Source organism: Spermophilus citellus (assembly GCF_964194105.1).
Source record: "Spermophilus citellus genome assembly, chromosome: 16".
Lineage (NCBI taxonomy): Eukaryota > Metazoa > Chordata > Mammalia > Rodentia > Sciuridae > Spermophilus > Spermophilus citellus.
The window spans coordinates 74,701,812-74,717,704 of record NC_138196.1 but is presented as its reverse complement, the minus strand read 5'-3'; the positions used below and the strand labels follow the sequence as shown (position 1 = coordinate 74,717,704).

General features: G+C 54.2%; 1 protein-coding gene across 5 annotated transcripts in view; it reads left to right on the top strand.

Annotated features, from left to right (window-relative positions):
- The window catches only part of PEBP4 (phosphatidylethanolamine binding protein 4), a 190,713-nt gene extending 174,820 nt beyond the window's left edge, over positions 1–15,893 (top strand). For all 5 annotated transcript variants that reach the window (XM_081269476.1, XM_081269475.1, XM_081269477.1 and 2 more), the window contains 3 exons: positions 2,989–3,034; positions 5,122–5,238; positions 15,624–15,893. In XM_081269476.1, coding sequence (XP_081125602.1) covers positions 2,989–3,034; positions 5,122–5,238; positions 15,624–15,772 — 312 coding nt within the window. In that variant the 3' untranslated portion in view covers positions 15,773–15,893. The remainder of the gene's footprint in view (positions 1–2,988; positions 3,035–5,121; positions 5,239–15,623) is intronic.

Genomic DNA, 15,893 nt, shown 5'->3' with positions numbered 1-15,893 from the left:
TGCGCTGTTTGTAATTTCCATAATTATTTCCTTTTTTTAACCTGAGCATTTAGACAAGTTCCTTTTGAAAATGTCAACCTGTCTTTAGCTACAGTAAGGGAAAGGAGGTTTGGTAGTTGGCCCTTCTTAAAGAGAAGCAAGCACACCTGGAGACCAGGCAGGGGGCAGGTGGAGGTAGCAGGTAGAGGAGAGGAGGCCCAAAGTGTAGGGGGCTCTCAGCAGTCTCTAGCCTCCTGAGGATTCTCCTTCCAAAGCCCATCTCTGTGGTGTCTGTGCTCCTCCAACCCTGGCTCCCACCCCATCCCCTGCAGGGCACTCCCTGGCTCTCCTCCTGAGCAGTGCTGCCAACTATGACTTCCCTGCTCACCTCCTGCAACTGAATCTCACCCATCCCTGGAGAGTTCTAGCTTTCTAAGGTGATCAAAGGCTAGACATGATTTTCTAAAGAATTTAAGGAGAGCTGATATAGGATGGGGGAGTGGGCATTTCCATTCAGCCCCAGCCACCCAGACTATGTCTGGATGTTTTTGTAAGAGTTTTATTTTCTGTTATTTTTTATGTTTTGGGTGCCGGGGATTGGACCCAGTACCTCATGCCTGCTGAGCTCACATTCTACATTGAGCTACGTCCACTCCTTGCACCACCAATAAGGGTCTTCTAAAAATCATGTCTCCCAGAACAGTGGTGGGCTTGTTGGGACTTCATGGATTAAACACAGGACAGCACTGTGGACCAAAAGGCCCAGGCCCTGGAGACAGCTGGCCTCAGAGTCTGTGGCCCCTTCCTCCCTGAACATTCTAAGGTTTTCCATTCACTACTCAAATGGCTCAGGACAATTATTTTGACTTCTCTGTACCCCAACTTTCTCACCTTTCAGAATACCGTTTCCTAAGGCCCCTGCCAGGTTTGGGTTCTATGGCCGAATTTTCAGCTTCTCAGGACTGACCACTGAAGGGAACTTGGCCAATCAATTTACCCAAGAAGATCACAGTTGCTCTATCCACTCACTTTGTGGAAGCTCTCTACCACAGGGTCCATGCCTGCTCTTTCTGCCAGCAAGAGCCAGTGTCTGTCTATAAGATGAGCTTGAGACCCTCTGTGCCCCAGCAGAGAACAGGGGCAGTGGGGGCAGCTAGGAAGGGAAGGCAGGCAGGAAGGGTCAGTGGCTCGCCTCAGTGACCCCACCCCAGAGTTTACATACAGTCTTTGCCAAGCTGGCCCCAGTAGATGAGAGGACACTCCCAGGGTGAAAGGGTGGGGGGATGCCTCCCGCCCTGAGCAAGGCTGCAAATCAGACTTTCCACACTGGCCCAGCCCTGGGGACAAGGCTCACTGACCTACAGGCCCCAGCTCCCACCCGCACCACCTCCCTCGGAGGAGAGAGGCCTGTTTATCACTCTGGGTGGGACCCAAGCCTGTGGGGAATTGAAAAGAAACAGGCAGCCTGGGTTGCCATTGTTTGGTTTAAACAAACCGCTGGCCTGGCCCAGGATGACTGGGAGAGACTGAGGAGGAGGCTGCAGAACAGAGCTGTGGGCTGGGCCGGCTTCCCTGGGCCAGCACCACCCACCCCACCCCCAGCCCCTGCTCTGGTTCTCTCGATATTGCTAGGGTGGGAAGAGTGGCTGCTAGGCCCCTATTGGGTCCTGACCTCCTCTTGGAGTGCTTCCACCCCTTACTCTCCGTCCCTGGCCATATCTGGGCCTGGACAATTTCAGAGCCCAAACTGGGGGAATCAAGAGACTACAGAGGAAGTGCCAGCCAGGTACAGCTGGAGCATGCCACTGCATGGGTGGGGCTGAAGGTGAAGACTGCCTGGGTGCTCACTGTCCCTCTAGGGAGGCCAGAAGGATGGAAAGAAGAGACTCACCTGCACAGGGGGCAGAAAACCAAGTGTGGTGGGCTCTTGGGTGCAGGGGGTGGGTGTCCTGCTCCTTCTTCCTACCAAAAGTGACTTAGACCCAAACTGGGAGAGGGATACTGGCAAGGAAACTCCAAAGTGAAGACAGTAATGAATGAGCTGCGGCCTAAAGGGAAGTCAGGTAGGTTCTGGAAGGGGCCAGTGGGCACCCAGGGTGGGATCTCACTCCCACCACCAATTCTCCCCCACTACCCAGGTGGGGCCTCCCAGCCCTCCCCTATTCTCCCGCACTCCCATGAGCATCTGCTGGAGGCAAGGGGCAAGAGCCATCCCAGGAAGGGCTGGGTGGAAAGGGGGCCAGGGCACAGTTAGGTGTTGGCAGAATCAATTAAGCACCATGCTAATCACCATCATTAAGACTATAAAACTCCACACCTAGGGGCCGCAGGGCTCCCTGGCATGGCCCGGGGTCCTGAACCGTGGCACAGACCCAGGGGCCCGGCTCCAGTCCCTTTCATCTGAGCATCTCCCAGTCCTGCACAAACAGTAATTAGCACCCGCCCCCAGGAGCACCTCATTATCCCACAGACACTGGAGTGGAGGGAAGGGGGAAGAGAAGGAGGGAAACTGAGGCCAAAAAACTGCCCAGACCTTGTGACTGAATGAGCTTCCTCAAGCAAGGCCGTCCAGCCCCTCCCTCTGGTTGCTTAGGATGCCGTTGGCCTAACTTGCAGAAAGTCTCCAAAGTCAGCCAAATTCTCCCTCCTGAGAGGACGGGCTGGTTAGCAAGTCCCCGAGAACAATTAGGCGCCCAGATCTACAGGTTGACAATCAAGTGCTGGGCCCAATCTCAGGGTACAGTGATCATGAGGCAGCCCTTTGGGGAGGGCCCTATCAGGATTTCCCAGAGCTGTCTGTCCTTCACCTCCAGACCACCCTCAGACACCTTGTGTCTTCTCTTCCCAGGCCCCTTGGGGACTCCTTCTAAAGCCCCATAGCCCATCCCCCAGGAGCAGCCATGCACCTCCTCTTCCATCTTGCTTCGTAGACCCCAGGGACTAAAGCATGGTGGCGCTGGCTTACGCTGCCCCAGAAGTAACCGTGGCTCTGTTTGTCTCTCGTTTCAGGGAAATGACCTAAAGAAAGGGAATATTCAGGGCCAGGTGCTAACACGTGAGTAAAACCATCAATGCTCCCTCCCCCAGCCAGGGTCTCGATGACAGTCATAGTAACACAGCTTCCTGGTGCTGCTTTGCAAAGTGCAAACACCAACCCCAAAGGTCCCTGTACACCCTGATGTCATCTGCACAAGTGTCTCACAAGTTTGCTGTTTTAAAGAGAATAAAATAGGAGTAGGACCTGCCCTCCCTTTCTCCCAGCGCCCCAGGCCCCTTCCTCGGGTCTCCACTCCCAAGGTGTGCCCTGGACTCCATTTACAGGGGATACTCAGGTGGTGAGCTGGCCGAGGACAAAGTCTTCCTGGTCTGTGAAGCAGCATGGGCTTAGGCCCCACATAGGTCTAGATTCAAATCCCAGCTCCTGGTGGCCTGGCTTGACCTCTCAGCCTCCAGTTCCTCTTCCAGAAAATGGAGATCATACCCACCTGCAGAGGGAGGTGGGGGAGGATGCAGATGCCATAAGTGAAGGTTATGCACCCCAGCATTTGTGTCCCCCACCCCAGTTTGTACTTCCGGAGGTTCTGAGTGGAGGATTCTTTAGAAAAGCCCTAGTGAGAGGGGTCTTCTACATCTACCCTAAAGACATAGCACCAGTGGCTTCCAACTTCAGACTTGTCCACACAGAATCCTGGTCATCTGGCTTTGGCAGCATGGAATATGTCCATCTCAAGGGTACATAGCAACCCCCATGTCCACCAGCCTGGCCAGAAGTTGTCACATCCCACCTGCCCTCCACAAATTCATTCACACAAAGAGATACTCAGCACCCCATGCTCAGAAATCTTTCCCAGCACTGGCGGTGATTGTGAAGAAAGGCTGATTTACCCAAATGCACACACACCCTCTGCCATAGCCTCAGAGCTCTGGCACACGGGCTGTTCCCATACTCACACCTGCCTCACTACAGACCCTAAACCACAAACTCACAGAGCTCCTGGCACACCCTGCTCTGTTCTCTCTGAGTGTGTATGTGTGTGTGTGTGTGTGTGTGCGCGCACACACACACACACACACACACACACACACACACACACATCTGATTTGCGATGGGAAAGATGAACAGTCAGGAATTCCCCTGGCTGTTGGCACACTGAAGGCCCCAGTGGCCGGAAGTACACAATGAGAAATACTTCCAACAGCGCCAAGCAGCCAGTCACTCTTTTGTTTAATGGTCAGGAGAGGAAAGTTGGGGGATGGCCGTAAGTACCACCACTCCCTCCCACCAGCATCCTCACTGAAAACACTCCTTCCCCACCCACCCCAGGAAGATTCTTGGCTCCCGCCTGACTCTCCTCCTTGGAGAGGGAGGTGGAGAGAGGGGAGGGGAGTGGGAGGGGGCACAGCATTCTTGGAAGGAGGCCCAGTTTAGAAGTTTCAGTCCAGGCCAGCAAAAACCAGGTCCCTGCATAGACTCAAGGGAAGGATAAGAGACATCTCCACCCCACTTTCCCCCCACACCCAAAAAGGCCAGTCTCCCAGAGGGAGAGTGAAGAGGAGGAAGACAAACCTTCTGCTCAGTGCCCCAGCGCCTATGATCAAACCTTTGAACCCAGTCCCACCCACCCCCGTAACCACTTCCAGATCCTCCAGACCCAGCCAAGAAACTGGCTTCTTTGGGGATTGAGTTCATAAGGAAATGCTGAAAAAAATAAATAAAAATTCGCTGCCAAACACACTCACGGGGGAAGATGGGTTTCTCTTGAGGCAGGAAATCCATCCAAATAGACTAGAGCAAAAACAGGACAACACCAGCACCCACTGACCCAGTGAGCCCTGGAAGCCACAGCAGCACCCCAGACCTTCATTCCAACCTGGAGCATTTCCTCCAGGACCACCTTCTTTCCTCCACCACCCCAGACCCCAACATGGACATCTGAAGTGAAAATACCAAAGGGGAGGTCCTGCCAAACATAATGGCATGCAGCAGGTAAACCTTCATCTGGGGCCCCAGGAAGGTCAGCAGGGCCTTGGAAAGACACAGGGGGTTGTTTTCTCGAGTAGCCAGCAGCCTCTGGAAGCAGGAGCTCTGCCCTGGGTAGCAGAGATGTGAGTTCACTTGTCTCTCCCTTTCTCCACCTGCAGCCTACAAGCCTCCCTCCCCACCAGCAAATAGTGGCTTCCATCGCTACCAGTTGTTAGTCTACCTTCAGGAAAGGGACGAGGTCATCTCTCTTCTTCCCAGGGAAAGCGAATCTCGAGGTAAGGCTTTGGCGTTCTTCCCACTACAGCCAGGGTGGACTTCTGGGTAAAACTGCACCTTCATGCATTTGTGGGGCTATCGGGACCTTGACCCCCACCCATGAGCCAAGGAGACTGGGGTCAAAAAGTGGTGTTCTTTGGGAGTGAACCGGAATGAGGGGCCCTAAAGGAGACATTGACCTCAGATATGGTCTTCTCCCAAAAGTAAGTCCCAAAGACCAAGAAGCACCCCCGAAACTTTTTGTGGCATGTGCAGGCAAATACCCCACAACACCTCAGCAGGTAATTGTACCCTATAATTGAGGCTGATCTGAGCAAGAGGGCCCTGGAATGCCACCCTGCCGGTCTATCTTCATTGGTGGCTAATTGGTTGGTCGGCCCTGCCATCTGGGTGCTGGGGCAAAGACTTCCTCAGCCACGCCCCCTCCACCAGCCTCTCTGAACAGCTCTCCTCGGACACTGGACAGGACCCATTTCCCGAACCTCCTAAAGACTAACCCAACCTGCTTGGCCTCAGTCCTCCAGCCACCAGGGCCAGGAAGCAGGAGGAGCTGTGGAGCTCGCCACAGCAACCCACTGCAGGTGACTCAACTGTGTGAGCTACGCCCCCCATAGTCCTAGATTTCTCTTGGGGGCATAGGAAATAAAGTAATCCCTATGCACCCTATCACCTCCCAGTTTTAGGACAGGGAGGGCTGTGTGGAAGGCACAAGTGACATTAGAGGGTACAAAGAGCACATCTCCTAGGCTGTCGGGAAAGTGAGTGGGAGGGTGGATGTCATCAGCCAATTCCTCTCACCCAGTGACCCTGACCAACATCCACCCACTGAGAAGCTGGTGCAGATATTGTCACAACCCCAATGCCCGAGGCCCCAGAGAAGGGGAATGTGGAGTCCAGAAGAGCACTGGCTCAGACGTAGGCCGACCAGGGGCCACCAATCAGAGGCCTCCCAGAGGACCTTTCCACCCATGAACCCTCTCCAGGTGCCCTTACACCTTGCCAACCTGCAAATCTCTTTAAATGGCTTTAGCAAAGACAAACTTTGAAGTTTGAATACAGAGAAGGAAGAAAAACTGCATCTTTTCCAGGCCAAGACAAATTTCTCCAGCATCCTGGGAATCAATCTCACCAAAGATGTCAGGAAGTCCTTTCCACCAGCTCAGGCACTGTGACTTCCAGGGGCCAGGAACTAACACCTTTGCCTAGGATGTTCCCACCCCCCAGGGGATTCTCATAGAGTGAGGCAGTGTCTCAGACACTCCCCGTTAGATGCCAGGTCCCAATGCAGAAGCCCTGCATGGAGATGCTCAGACAGGGTCACACCCAAGAGCCTCTCCTGGGTGCTTCCTTCAAAGGGCAGAATGGAGAGGGGAAGAGAGGATTAGATGATACCAGGAGGAGCAGTGACAGGGGCCAGGAACAAAGCGAGGCTGTGTATGCCCAAGACACTGCCCACCTTTGCCAAGCTGGGGCTCCTGATCTGATGGCTGCCAACCTCCAAAAAACACAGTGATGAGAGGGCCCAGCAAAGGCCACCTGTCATCCTGGGTCACAGGTGGCAAGGCCAAGAGTCTGGATATCCATCAGTCCTAAGACCCTTTATCAATCCCTGTGGACTTTTGCCCAAACCACCGTTCCTGTGCACATGTATGCGCGCGCGCACACACACACACACACACACACACACACAAGATCCACCTTCCATTCTCATGAAAACTTACATCTGGATGCAGTCCCTTGGGCTCCTGTGCTGCTTCATTTGCTGCCAGAAATGAAAGCAAGAAAATGACCTTCCCAGATGGAAGCTGCAGCCAAGGTACCAGTCTTGCGCTAGGACAGCCTTCCAGGTGCCTAGCCCTGTGTTGGGAGCTTCTGAGAAAACCTGATCCCCAGGCTCAGGGCATTTTCCCTGCCCTCAAGCAGCTTACTTGGAACTGATTAAATAACAATAAGGAGCCGCTTGTAATTAAAGTGCTCAGTTATGACCCTGAGGGCACAGGAGATCACCAAGTGGGCTTAGGTCCTTTCCCTTCCTAGGTCCCTCTGTTCTCCAGGACAGCATGCCTCTTCAGCCAGGCAGGGGGAAAAGGTGTTTCACTGCAGGGTGAGGAAATATTTCTTCCACTCTCTAGCTAATGATGTGACTTTGGGGTGAATCAATGACCCTCTCTGGGCCTCAATTTCCTCCCTAGAAAATGAGGTGATCATTTGCTGACGAGCAACAGATGTCTGTGGCCCTGAGGCTCCAGGTGGGACAAGGGCTGGACCTCACAGAAAGAGAATCGCATCCTTGAGTAAAGGAGCAGGGAGCTCCAGGCTGGGGAAACCAGAGATGCAAAGATTTTTATTTTAAATGTGAGAAAATGGGAAGGAAATGGGAAGGTTGTAGAGATTCTTGACGGTCCTGCAGAGAACCTGTAACATTGGCAGGTAGACCAAGGAAAGCCTTTAGAGATGTTAACAGGAGAAGCCACCCAGGAATGTCAAACTGAGTGATGAGAGAGAGAGAGGACAGGGGGCCACCAGAGGTAGAGGGATGTGAGGCAGTGGGAGAGATTGCAAAAGCAGAAGCAGCAGTCCTTGCTCAACATCACAGTGCAGAGGGCCTGGGCACCTGGGCAGTGCTTGGGGACCTGTGCAGCCCCAGTCTGGACCAGCACTCGAGAGGCCAGGACATGGGGCCCTGCCAATGAATACAGGCCCCGGGACCTGCCTTGGTCTAGTTTTCTCTCCATGGGAATGGAGCTGTGAAGGGAGGGGAGCATCAGGGATGGCTTCTAGAGACTGAAGGGGAAAGGTCAGGCTGTGGAAGCTGGATAGGGGGCATCAACATAGATGGTTAGCTGAGAGGTTATAAGAAACTTTGGCAAAGCGGTTTTGAAACTGAAGTAACCTAAAGGTTCTCAATGTGGTATAGTGTTCAGCTCACTGAAAAAACATGGTAGAGAGCCATGTTCTAGTCCTAGTCAGACCCCTGCCTTCCCTGGGACTCACGTGTAAATGACAGGCTGAGGGTGAGAAGAGAGCTCAAGATTATTCTAATTGAACCTGTCAGGACCATCTATATAGGTGACAGGGTGGCATTGCTCAAGACCAAGGAGGTGAGATCTCCAAAGGATTCCTGTTTGTCCTGTAACTCAGGACAAGACATGTGGTCAGCAACTGAGGACATTTTGACATTCAAACATCCAATGTGTGACCTTGGACAAGCCACCTTGCATCCCTGGATCTTGATTTCTACCTCATCAGGATGAGGGGCTGGACGAGCGAGCTGTTCCGAGGCTCAATGACCCAGGACTGGTATGCTCACTCCTTCCTGGGCTCTTCTCAACTCTGTGCTGCCACACATATGCAGAGAGTGGACAAGGTCTGACTCCCCTAGCCAACTCAACATTTGCCTCCCATGAGGCTTCCTAGCAAGTGGGCCACCAGGACCATGGCAAGGGCCTAGCAGGGGTCCAGCTACCCTGCCTCTGGTTGAGGAAGCCCGTGGTCATGCCCCTCCCCCTCCTTCCATGGCCCACATTTCCCAGACCACCTAGGTCCTACATGGTGCCAGGTGCTGGTAGTAGACAAGGGAACCACCTGTCCCTACTTTCTTGGACATGTGTGTCACCATGGTGGAGCCCGTGGGGAGCTGGCACTCACAAAGAGCAAGGTAGACATCCAAGCAGCTTAAGCAAATGGGGGAAGGACAGGGGACCCTGAAGCCAATAGGGCCTGAAGGCTGCCTCTGACAAGAGCTGGCCCTGTTGCACTGTCATTGTCCCAAAGGCCACACTCTGCCTCTCAGGCCTCCCTATACTAGACTTCCACCTCTGCTTCCTGTCCTTGCTCTGCATCCTCCTCACACCCAAAGTCCCAGCTCTGGCCTCTGGGCTCATCTGATTTTTCAGGGTCCCCCTACATGTTTTCCAAGAAGCAGCCTCAGACTTGGCCTCTAGATAGAGTTTTGTAGATTCCAGAGGAACAACAGAAGCCGTTGAGGGACCCCGCAAGCAGCCTTCACATGCACCACACATTGCCAGAACACCCCTGCTTTTTATTCATGTCAAGCCACCCACAACCTCACCCAACTACAGATCTGCCTGCTGACCTGGGCACACCACTTCTCCATCTCCCGGTCCTGGAAGGCCCTGCCTGCCTTAAGCACACCTGTCACTTCCTTGTGAATATCCACAATAACCCCTGGGCTAAACTCTGTTCCCTCTCGGCCAAGCCTGGCGCTGCCCTCTCCTGTTAGTGTCCCCCTCACTGTGTCCCCTCTCACAACATTCTGTTGGGCCTCCTCAGGCACCTTGCCTCTATATTTTTTGCCTTGCCACTAAATCCCATTCCGCACCTGTCAGCCTTTCTTCCACCACGAAGTATAAATTCCTTGAGAGAAGAGCTCACCTCTGCTTTCCTTCCTTTCACCACCTGTCACTGTGCCCAGCTCCCTGCACACACATATGGATCTGAACATTCTCACACCCCCACGTTCATCAACTTCCTCCAGCACCTGAAGAGACAGTGCCCACAAATGACAGTCTCCAGGCCAAATGTCTTCCCTGTCCCAACCCCAAGCAGGCAGGGCCACCAGTCTGCCCTGCCCTTCACTGGAGCCTTGCCCATCATATTAGGTGGGCAGGACAGCTGCCACATCTCCTGGGGGCAAACAAGAAAACTGAAGCCCAGAACAGTGAGAGATAGGATTGACCAAAGGTCTGCAGCTAAGAGCTGACCAATCTTCTTAAGTCCTGGGGAAGGGCTCTTCCCATTGCTGCAAGGCACCTTCTCCCTCCACCCAGACCACCAGATTTCTGGGCCCCGGGCCAGGGATAGACAGGGAGAATTTGCATCCTGCTGCCCTGAGGCAGACAGTCTGTCCTTCCCTCAGGTAAAAAGCTGTGGCTGAGCTCCTGGAGAGCTGTGGTCTGCACCATGCCACACTCCAGTCGCCTCACCCAGAGGTGACAAGCTGTGTTCATGATCCTCTGGTGAACGAACTGGGAAAATTCTCTCACTGTCCCATGATAGGCCAAATGCCAAAGCTTGCTTCAGAGTCACTCCAAGGCCATGGGCCCAGGATCGTGCCACAGTGCCTGGGCAGGGACTAGAGGGGTGGCTCGGTTGCCCCCTCACAGGGGCACACAGAAGCCTTTGGAGGGAAAGCTCACTTGTTGCAAAACAGGATAAGGGTGGCAGGCAAGGGTCCTTGGGGTTATAGGCCAGATGGATTCAGGATTAGAAGGAACAGGCAGAGGCCTGCCATACAGTGAGGCTTACGACTTGCTTGTAGCATTGAAGGCCTCGGGGCTTCCAGGTGAGTGAAACATGGGGCATAATGGGGCCAAGGACAGGAGGGGCCCAGAGCCCCAAGCAGCCATCAGCCATGGGAAGCTTTTGACTGGCAGGAACAGGGCTGCTGCAAGGAACTCCAGGGACCTGAGGAGCGAGGGGCACGAAGAGTATAGGGAAGTTTGGAGGGAAGAGGCCCAGAGGGAAAGGTGCCCTGCGTGGAGAGCAGCCTCAGACAGGCCCCCTCCAGCTCACACACAGACAGACACAAACACACACAGCCCACTGCAAAACAGCCCACCCCACCCGCCGTGACCTCCCATGGTGGTTCACCTGGCCCAGCACCAGACCCCCAGGGACCACCCCTGATCACCGTGTGGGCTTGCGGCAGGCTGCTCTCTTCTGCCTCCGAAGGGCCCCACCCACCTAGCAGGGCCGGTAGGACTAGGGTCCTGGCAGCCACCCAGCTGGGGCCATCTGGGCAACACTCAGACAAGCACCCTGGCTAGAGACTGCCTGAAATCTCTATAGGCATGAGGCAGACGTCCTGGAGAAGTATGCCCCATCCAGCCACGCATCAGCTGTCCCAAGGAACATCAGACAGATGATGGGGAGACAACAGAGAATCCCCAAGTCCCAGCCAACCTTTGCCACTACCAAATGTTGGAGTTGATAACTGGGAGCTGCCTTAGCAGCTTTCGGGCCTCCTTCTCTGGCTCCCTTCCCGGTCCTCACCCTCAGCCTCAAGATGGAGAAGGGAGGCCTGGGTGATCTACTTGCTGGGCAGATAGGAATCATCCTTCCGCTTTCCAGTTCTCCTAAGTTCTCTTCTTCAGAGGAGACCTGGTAGCCCCTCACCATCCTGGGACTGCCCCAGCCTCCCTGCTTTCTCACGCCAACCACAGGCCAAGTGTCACCTCCTCAGGCCTCTGTCGCCTCTGGAGCCTGCAGGATCAGCCACTCAGCAAATATTCTCCAGGAGTAATCGGATGTGATGGAACGAGGGCTTTTCAGCTCCTGAGTGAAAGTCTCTGGATGTCATTTAATGGCACAAAAAATAAAAGGCTCGGGCCTCCCGCCCACCACCACCAGGACATCATTAATCTCAGGAGAAAGGCATCAGCGCTTCTACCACCGCAGCCAGCTCCAGCCGAGCCAGACAAATTACAGACCTGAGCCGGGCCCTGTGTGGGGCGGTTATTAGGTTGGAGTTGAATTCTTGTTGTTTTCTTCAGGGCCACCGTCCCCTGACAAGAAGCAGTGCCCTGCCAAGTAGGAGAGTAGAGCAGGGAAGAGGGAGGCTGCCGTGGTTAGACAGGAGTCACCTGCCCAGGGGGACAGGGCAGCTTGGGGACAGGTACCCAGGTCCCTCCAGAGCAGGAAGCCAAGCTCAAGGGCTCAAAACCTTGCCCCTTTGTTCTCCAGCCCACCCTTGTCTTCCCAGTCCCCAGTCCCAGTCTCCAGGCTGACAGGGAAACACTTCAGAGCCCTCAAAGGACAAGTGACAAGTCCAGTGGGGAATGTCCTTGGCAAGTCAGGGGTCAGGAAGCACTGTCCTTTGCTGGTGAAAAGCCTAAGAGTTGGCCCCACAGAAGGGCTTGTGAGCATCTGTCAAGGGCCCAGCTGTTGGCCAAGGCCTCCCTTCCAAGGACTAGTTTTTTTATTTGTCCTCTGTGGATTGTGTTGTTAGAAAGTCACTGAGGGCAGGAGTGAGACCAGGTAAAGCACCTCATCCCACTTGCCTGACAGAGGCCCAGGGATGGCTGCCAGTGTTAGCTAAGGGACCCTGCATCCCAGGTCCCCTCAACTGAGCATGTGCATTCTAGCAGAGGAGCTGTCTCCGCATTCTCCTGAGCCTGGGGGAATCAGGACAATACAAGGGGGCACATCCCCTTCTCAGTCTCTTGGAGGCCCATTTGGCTCTCACAGGCCCAAGGGAGCTAGCTAGGGGGATCGTGTGATAAGCCAAATTGTGCAGAGCCAGCCCCTCAGATTCAGGACCTGGAAGTGGAAAGAGTGACTGCCAAGACATCCTCCAGAGTCATTTCCAAACATCCAGCCATGGCTGTTCCTAGGACTGAGACTCAGAGAACGAGGCCACCCCCACTGCTAGAGACAGGGGTCCTTCCTTCCACCTGGTGTCGGACGGGAGGTCAGGCACAGAATGTTGGCTCAGAGACACCCAAGCTTTAAATGAGTTGTCCCCCAACCCCCTCCTCCCCAAACATCTCCAGCATCCAACAGCCCTCACCTAAGAAGGTCTCCAGTGGCACTGACCAGCAAGGGAGGGAACGGCCTCGAGGCAGGGTGTGCAGCTGGTTCTGCAGAAATGGGTCCTGCAGGGACCAACCTACACATCAGGCGGCAGCCCTGACCCGAGGAGCCCAGGACATTGTGTCGCTGCCACTGTACAGCTCAAGAGACAGACTGGCAGGCTGCCTTCCCCCAGAGGCCTCTGGAGTGCACTCACCGCCCCTGCCCTGTCCCAGGTAAAGTCGAGCCTGGCTGCAAGTTCACTGGCCCTGGCACAGACACAGCCCTCTTCCTGCGTGGCAGCAGCTTCCCTGCAGCTCAGGGACAGAGCAGTGCCATACAGGAAGGGGCTTTCCTCTGAGCTGCGACCACAGAAGCCACAGCTCCCCATCTCTCCCCATACACCCCTGAGTGCCTGACTCACCCCTCTTCCTTCTAGAACTTGCTCAGGGTCAGTTCCTCTCGCCCTCTGTGGCAGGAAACAGAGTGGTGGGGGGTGTTTAAGGAGTCCTGGGTGAGCCAGGGGAGGAAGTGGCCCGAGGCTAGCCAGCACAAGGCCTGGGTGCCACAGCTGCCCAAGGAGCCCGAGAACCACAGGGTTGTCGGAAATGGGGCTGGGAACAATCCTGAGGCACCAGGGACAACTCTGAGCTCAGACAGAAGGCAGCTTCTAAGCGGGCAGGCCTGTGCTCCTGTGTGAGGGGAGCCTGGTCTCTCTCAAGGTATAGGGGATTTCTTTCCATCATCTTGCCCTGATCTCGTGATTGGTTTCAATTCCCTCCTTGCCACCCAGGTTCCTTCCTGTCCCACTCAATGGGGAAGGCCCCTTGTCCCCTTGTGTTTGCCACACATCAATTTACCCATGAGCCTTTTCCGTGGCATGCACGTGAACACACACAAACATGCACTGGTGTGCACACACATTTACACGTGCCAAAGTTTCCCAGGTTCATAGACCAGAATTCCTCTACAGCCATCACGATCCCTGTGGTGCAGAGGCTCCAACCAGACACAGTGCCTCCGAAAGGGCTCTTGAGTGACACAAAGCCCCACCGTGGAAGCACCAGGGCAGTCAGCACCCATCCAACAAGCTGGACTCTCCCTGTCCTTTCCCTGAGACACCCCTGCAAGCCCTCATTCTGCAGCTCTCAAGGTCAATCCAAGTACACGGTCACTGAGTCAGATGGGATTGAGAGAATCTGGAAAGACCTTGACCTCATCCCTGCCTCCCAAGAAGTTTTCTCCCCAGTAGTGCACAAGGTCCCATCGTCCCATCGGTGAGCCAGGGATATACCCAGTCCCCCATAATATGACCCTTAATGTGTATAGTGCTCCTGGGAGAGCACCTGGCACACAGAAGGCACTGCAGAGGTGTCCTGTTGCTGCTATTATTATTATTTGCTTTATTACTATTATTGTGTTTTGGGTTGGGGATCAAAAATTGTCCTCTGCTTGAGAATATCTTTGAAACACCTGGAGGGAGAGGGTAAATGGAGAAGAGGAACATTTGGGTGGACTCATTTTCTTCTTGTTATGAAAAGAGCAATGGGTACACACAGGAGCCAACAGGTGTGGCACTGGTGACCTGTGGCTCTCAGGTGAGGCTTTAAGAATTCCAGGCTGCCAGCCCTTAACCCTCCTCTGTCTGGAGATGATTGGTTTTGACCAGACCATGGCAAATCTGCCACTTGCTAACTTGCTCTGAACAAGGCCTTTCCTGAGTGTTCTCTCCATCCAGAGAAGGCAGCTAGATTTAGACCCCAAAAGAAAACAAAAATGCAGGATGCAATTCAATTTCAATTAAATTTGAAATCTGGTTAAACAATGAAAAAGTTTTTAGTCTAAGTATGTTCTGTGTAATAAGTGGAACACATAACAAATTATTTGTTGTTTATCTGAAATCCAAACTGGGCTTCCTGTATTTTTCTGGCAACCATCTGCCCAGGGTGCCTGAGGCTCAGGCTTTGGGAAACAAGAGCGTGGGAATGTGCCTCTGACCACTTCCCTCACCTCTCCCTGGTGCTGGTGTCCCAGGAAGTGCCCTCCTTACCCTGCCAGGAGGCCTGTTCACACTCACCCCAGAAGATGTGACCCCTGGTGTGTCATCTCCCCCTGAAGAGAGCCCCCTTCAAACTGGGCTGCTTGAGTGTCTCCAGGCCCAGCCTAGGAACATTTCTCCCACACTCACTCCCCCCCCCCCAGAATCCAAATGCCATCGCTGCACCTCCATACAGGGCGAGCCCTGCTGCAGGGGGTGGTTGGGGAGAGATTGTAAGAACCAGCACAGACAGCCCCGCCAGTCTCAGCCCCAGCACTTGGGGTCACCAGGTGTGGAGAGAAGAAGCAATGAAGCCTCAGTTATGGGGTCAGGAAAGCTGCAGGAAGAGGGGGTGGGTGGAGGGGTGATGGGCCCACCTGATTGGCATTTCCTTTCTGTGCAGGCAAAGAAGGCAACCTGTGCTAAATATTATTGGTGGTGGTGGTTGTTTCCCAGCTGGGGGTTGAACCCAGGGCCTCTTGCCTGCATGACAAATGCTCTGCGCTGAGCTACATCCCAGCCATGGTATGCTACATAAGGGGCCCTGGGAAAGGAGTCCCAAGGTAGCCTTGACTTGGTCTGGGATTAGTCCCCATTGTCCTCTGACAATCAGGCAACTAACTCTGCTACTTCTCAACCGCTCTGCTAGCATCCCTGGCAGCGAGGGACCAGAAGGCTTCCCAGGAATTTGTCCTCAAAGCCCCACAGCCGGGAGAGTCTGCTTGTTGTATGCCCCCAGAGCTGGCCAATCCCTGCCAGCTCTCAGGTGCATGGTCCCTCTTACTGACTCCCTATGCTCATCTGTTCTTCCAGGCTCCTGGAATATGGAAAGTTTTCTGAACCGCTTCCATCTGAGAGAGCCCGAAGCAAGTACCCAGTTCATGACCCAGAACTCCCATGACTCACCAATGATCCAGGCTTTCAGGGGAGGCGTCAGGTATTTCAAGGACAAACCCAAGTAGAGATAACTGCCTGCTGGACCAAGGCTTCAACTTCTAGGCATGTGTCCACATTGCCTACCAACAGATGGAATCCCCTCTGGGTATGGGTCCCTTATCTTCAAAATTAAAAAAAAAAAAACAA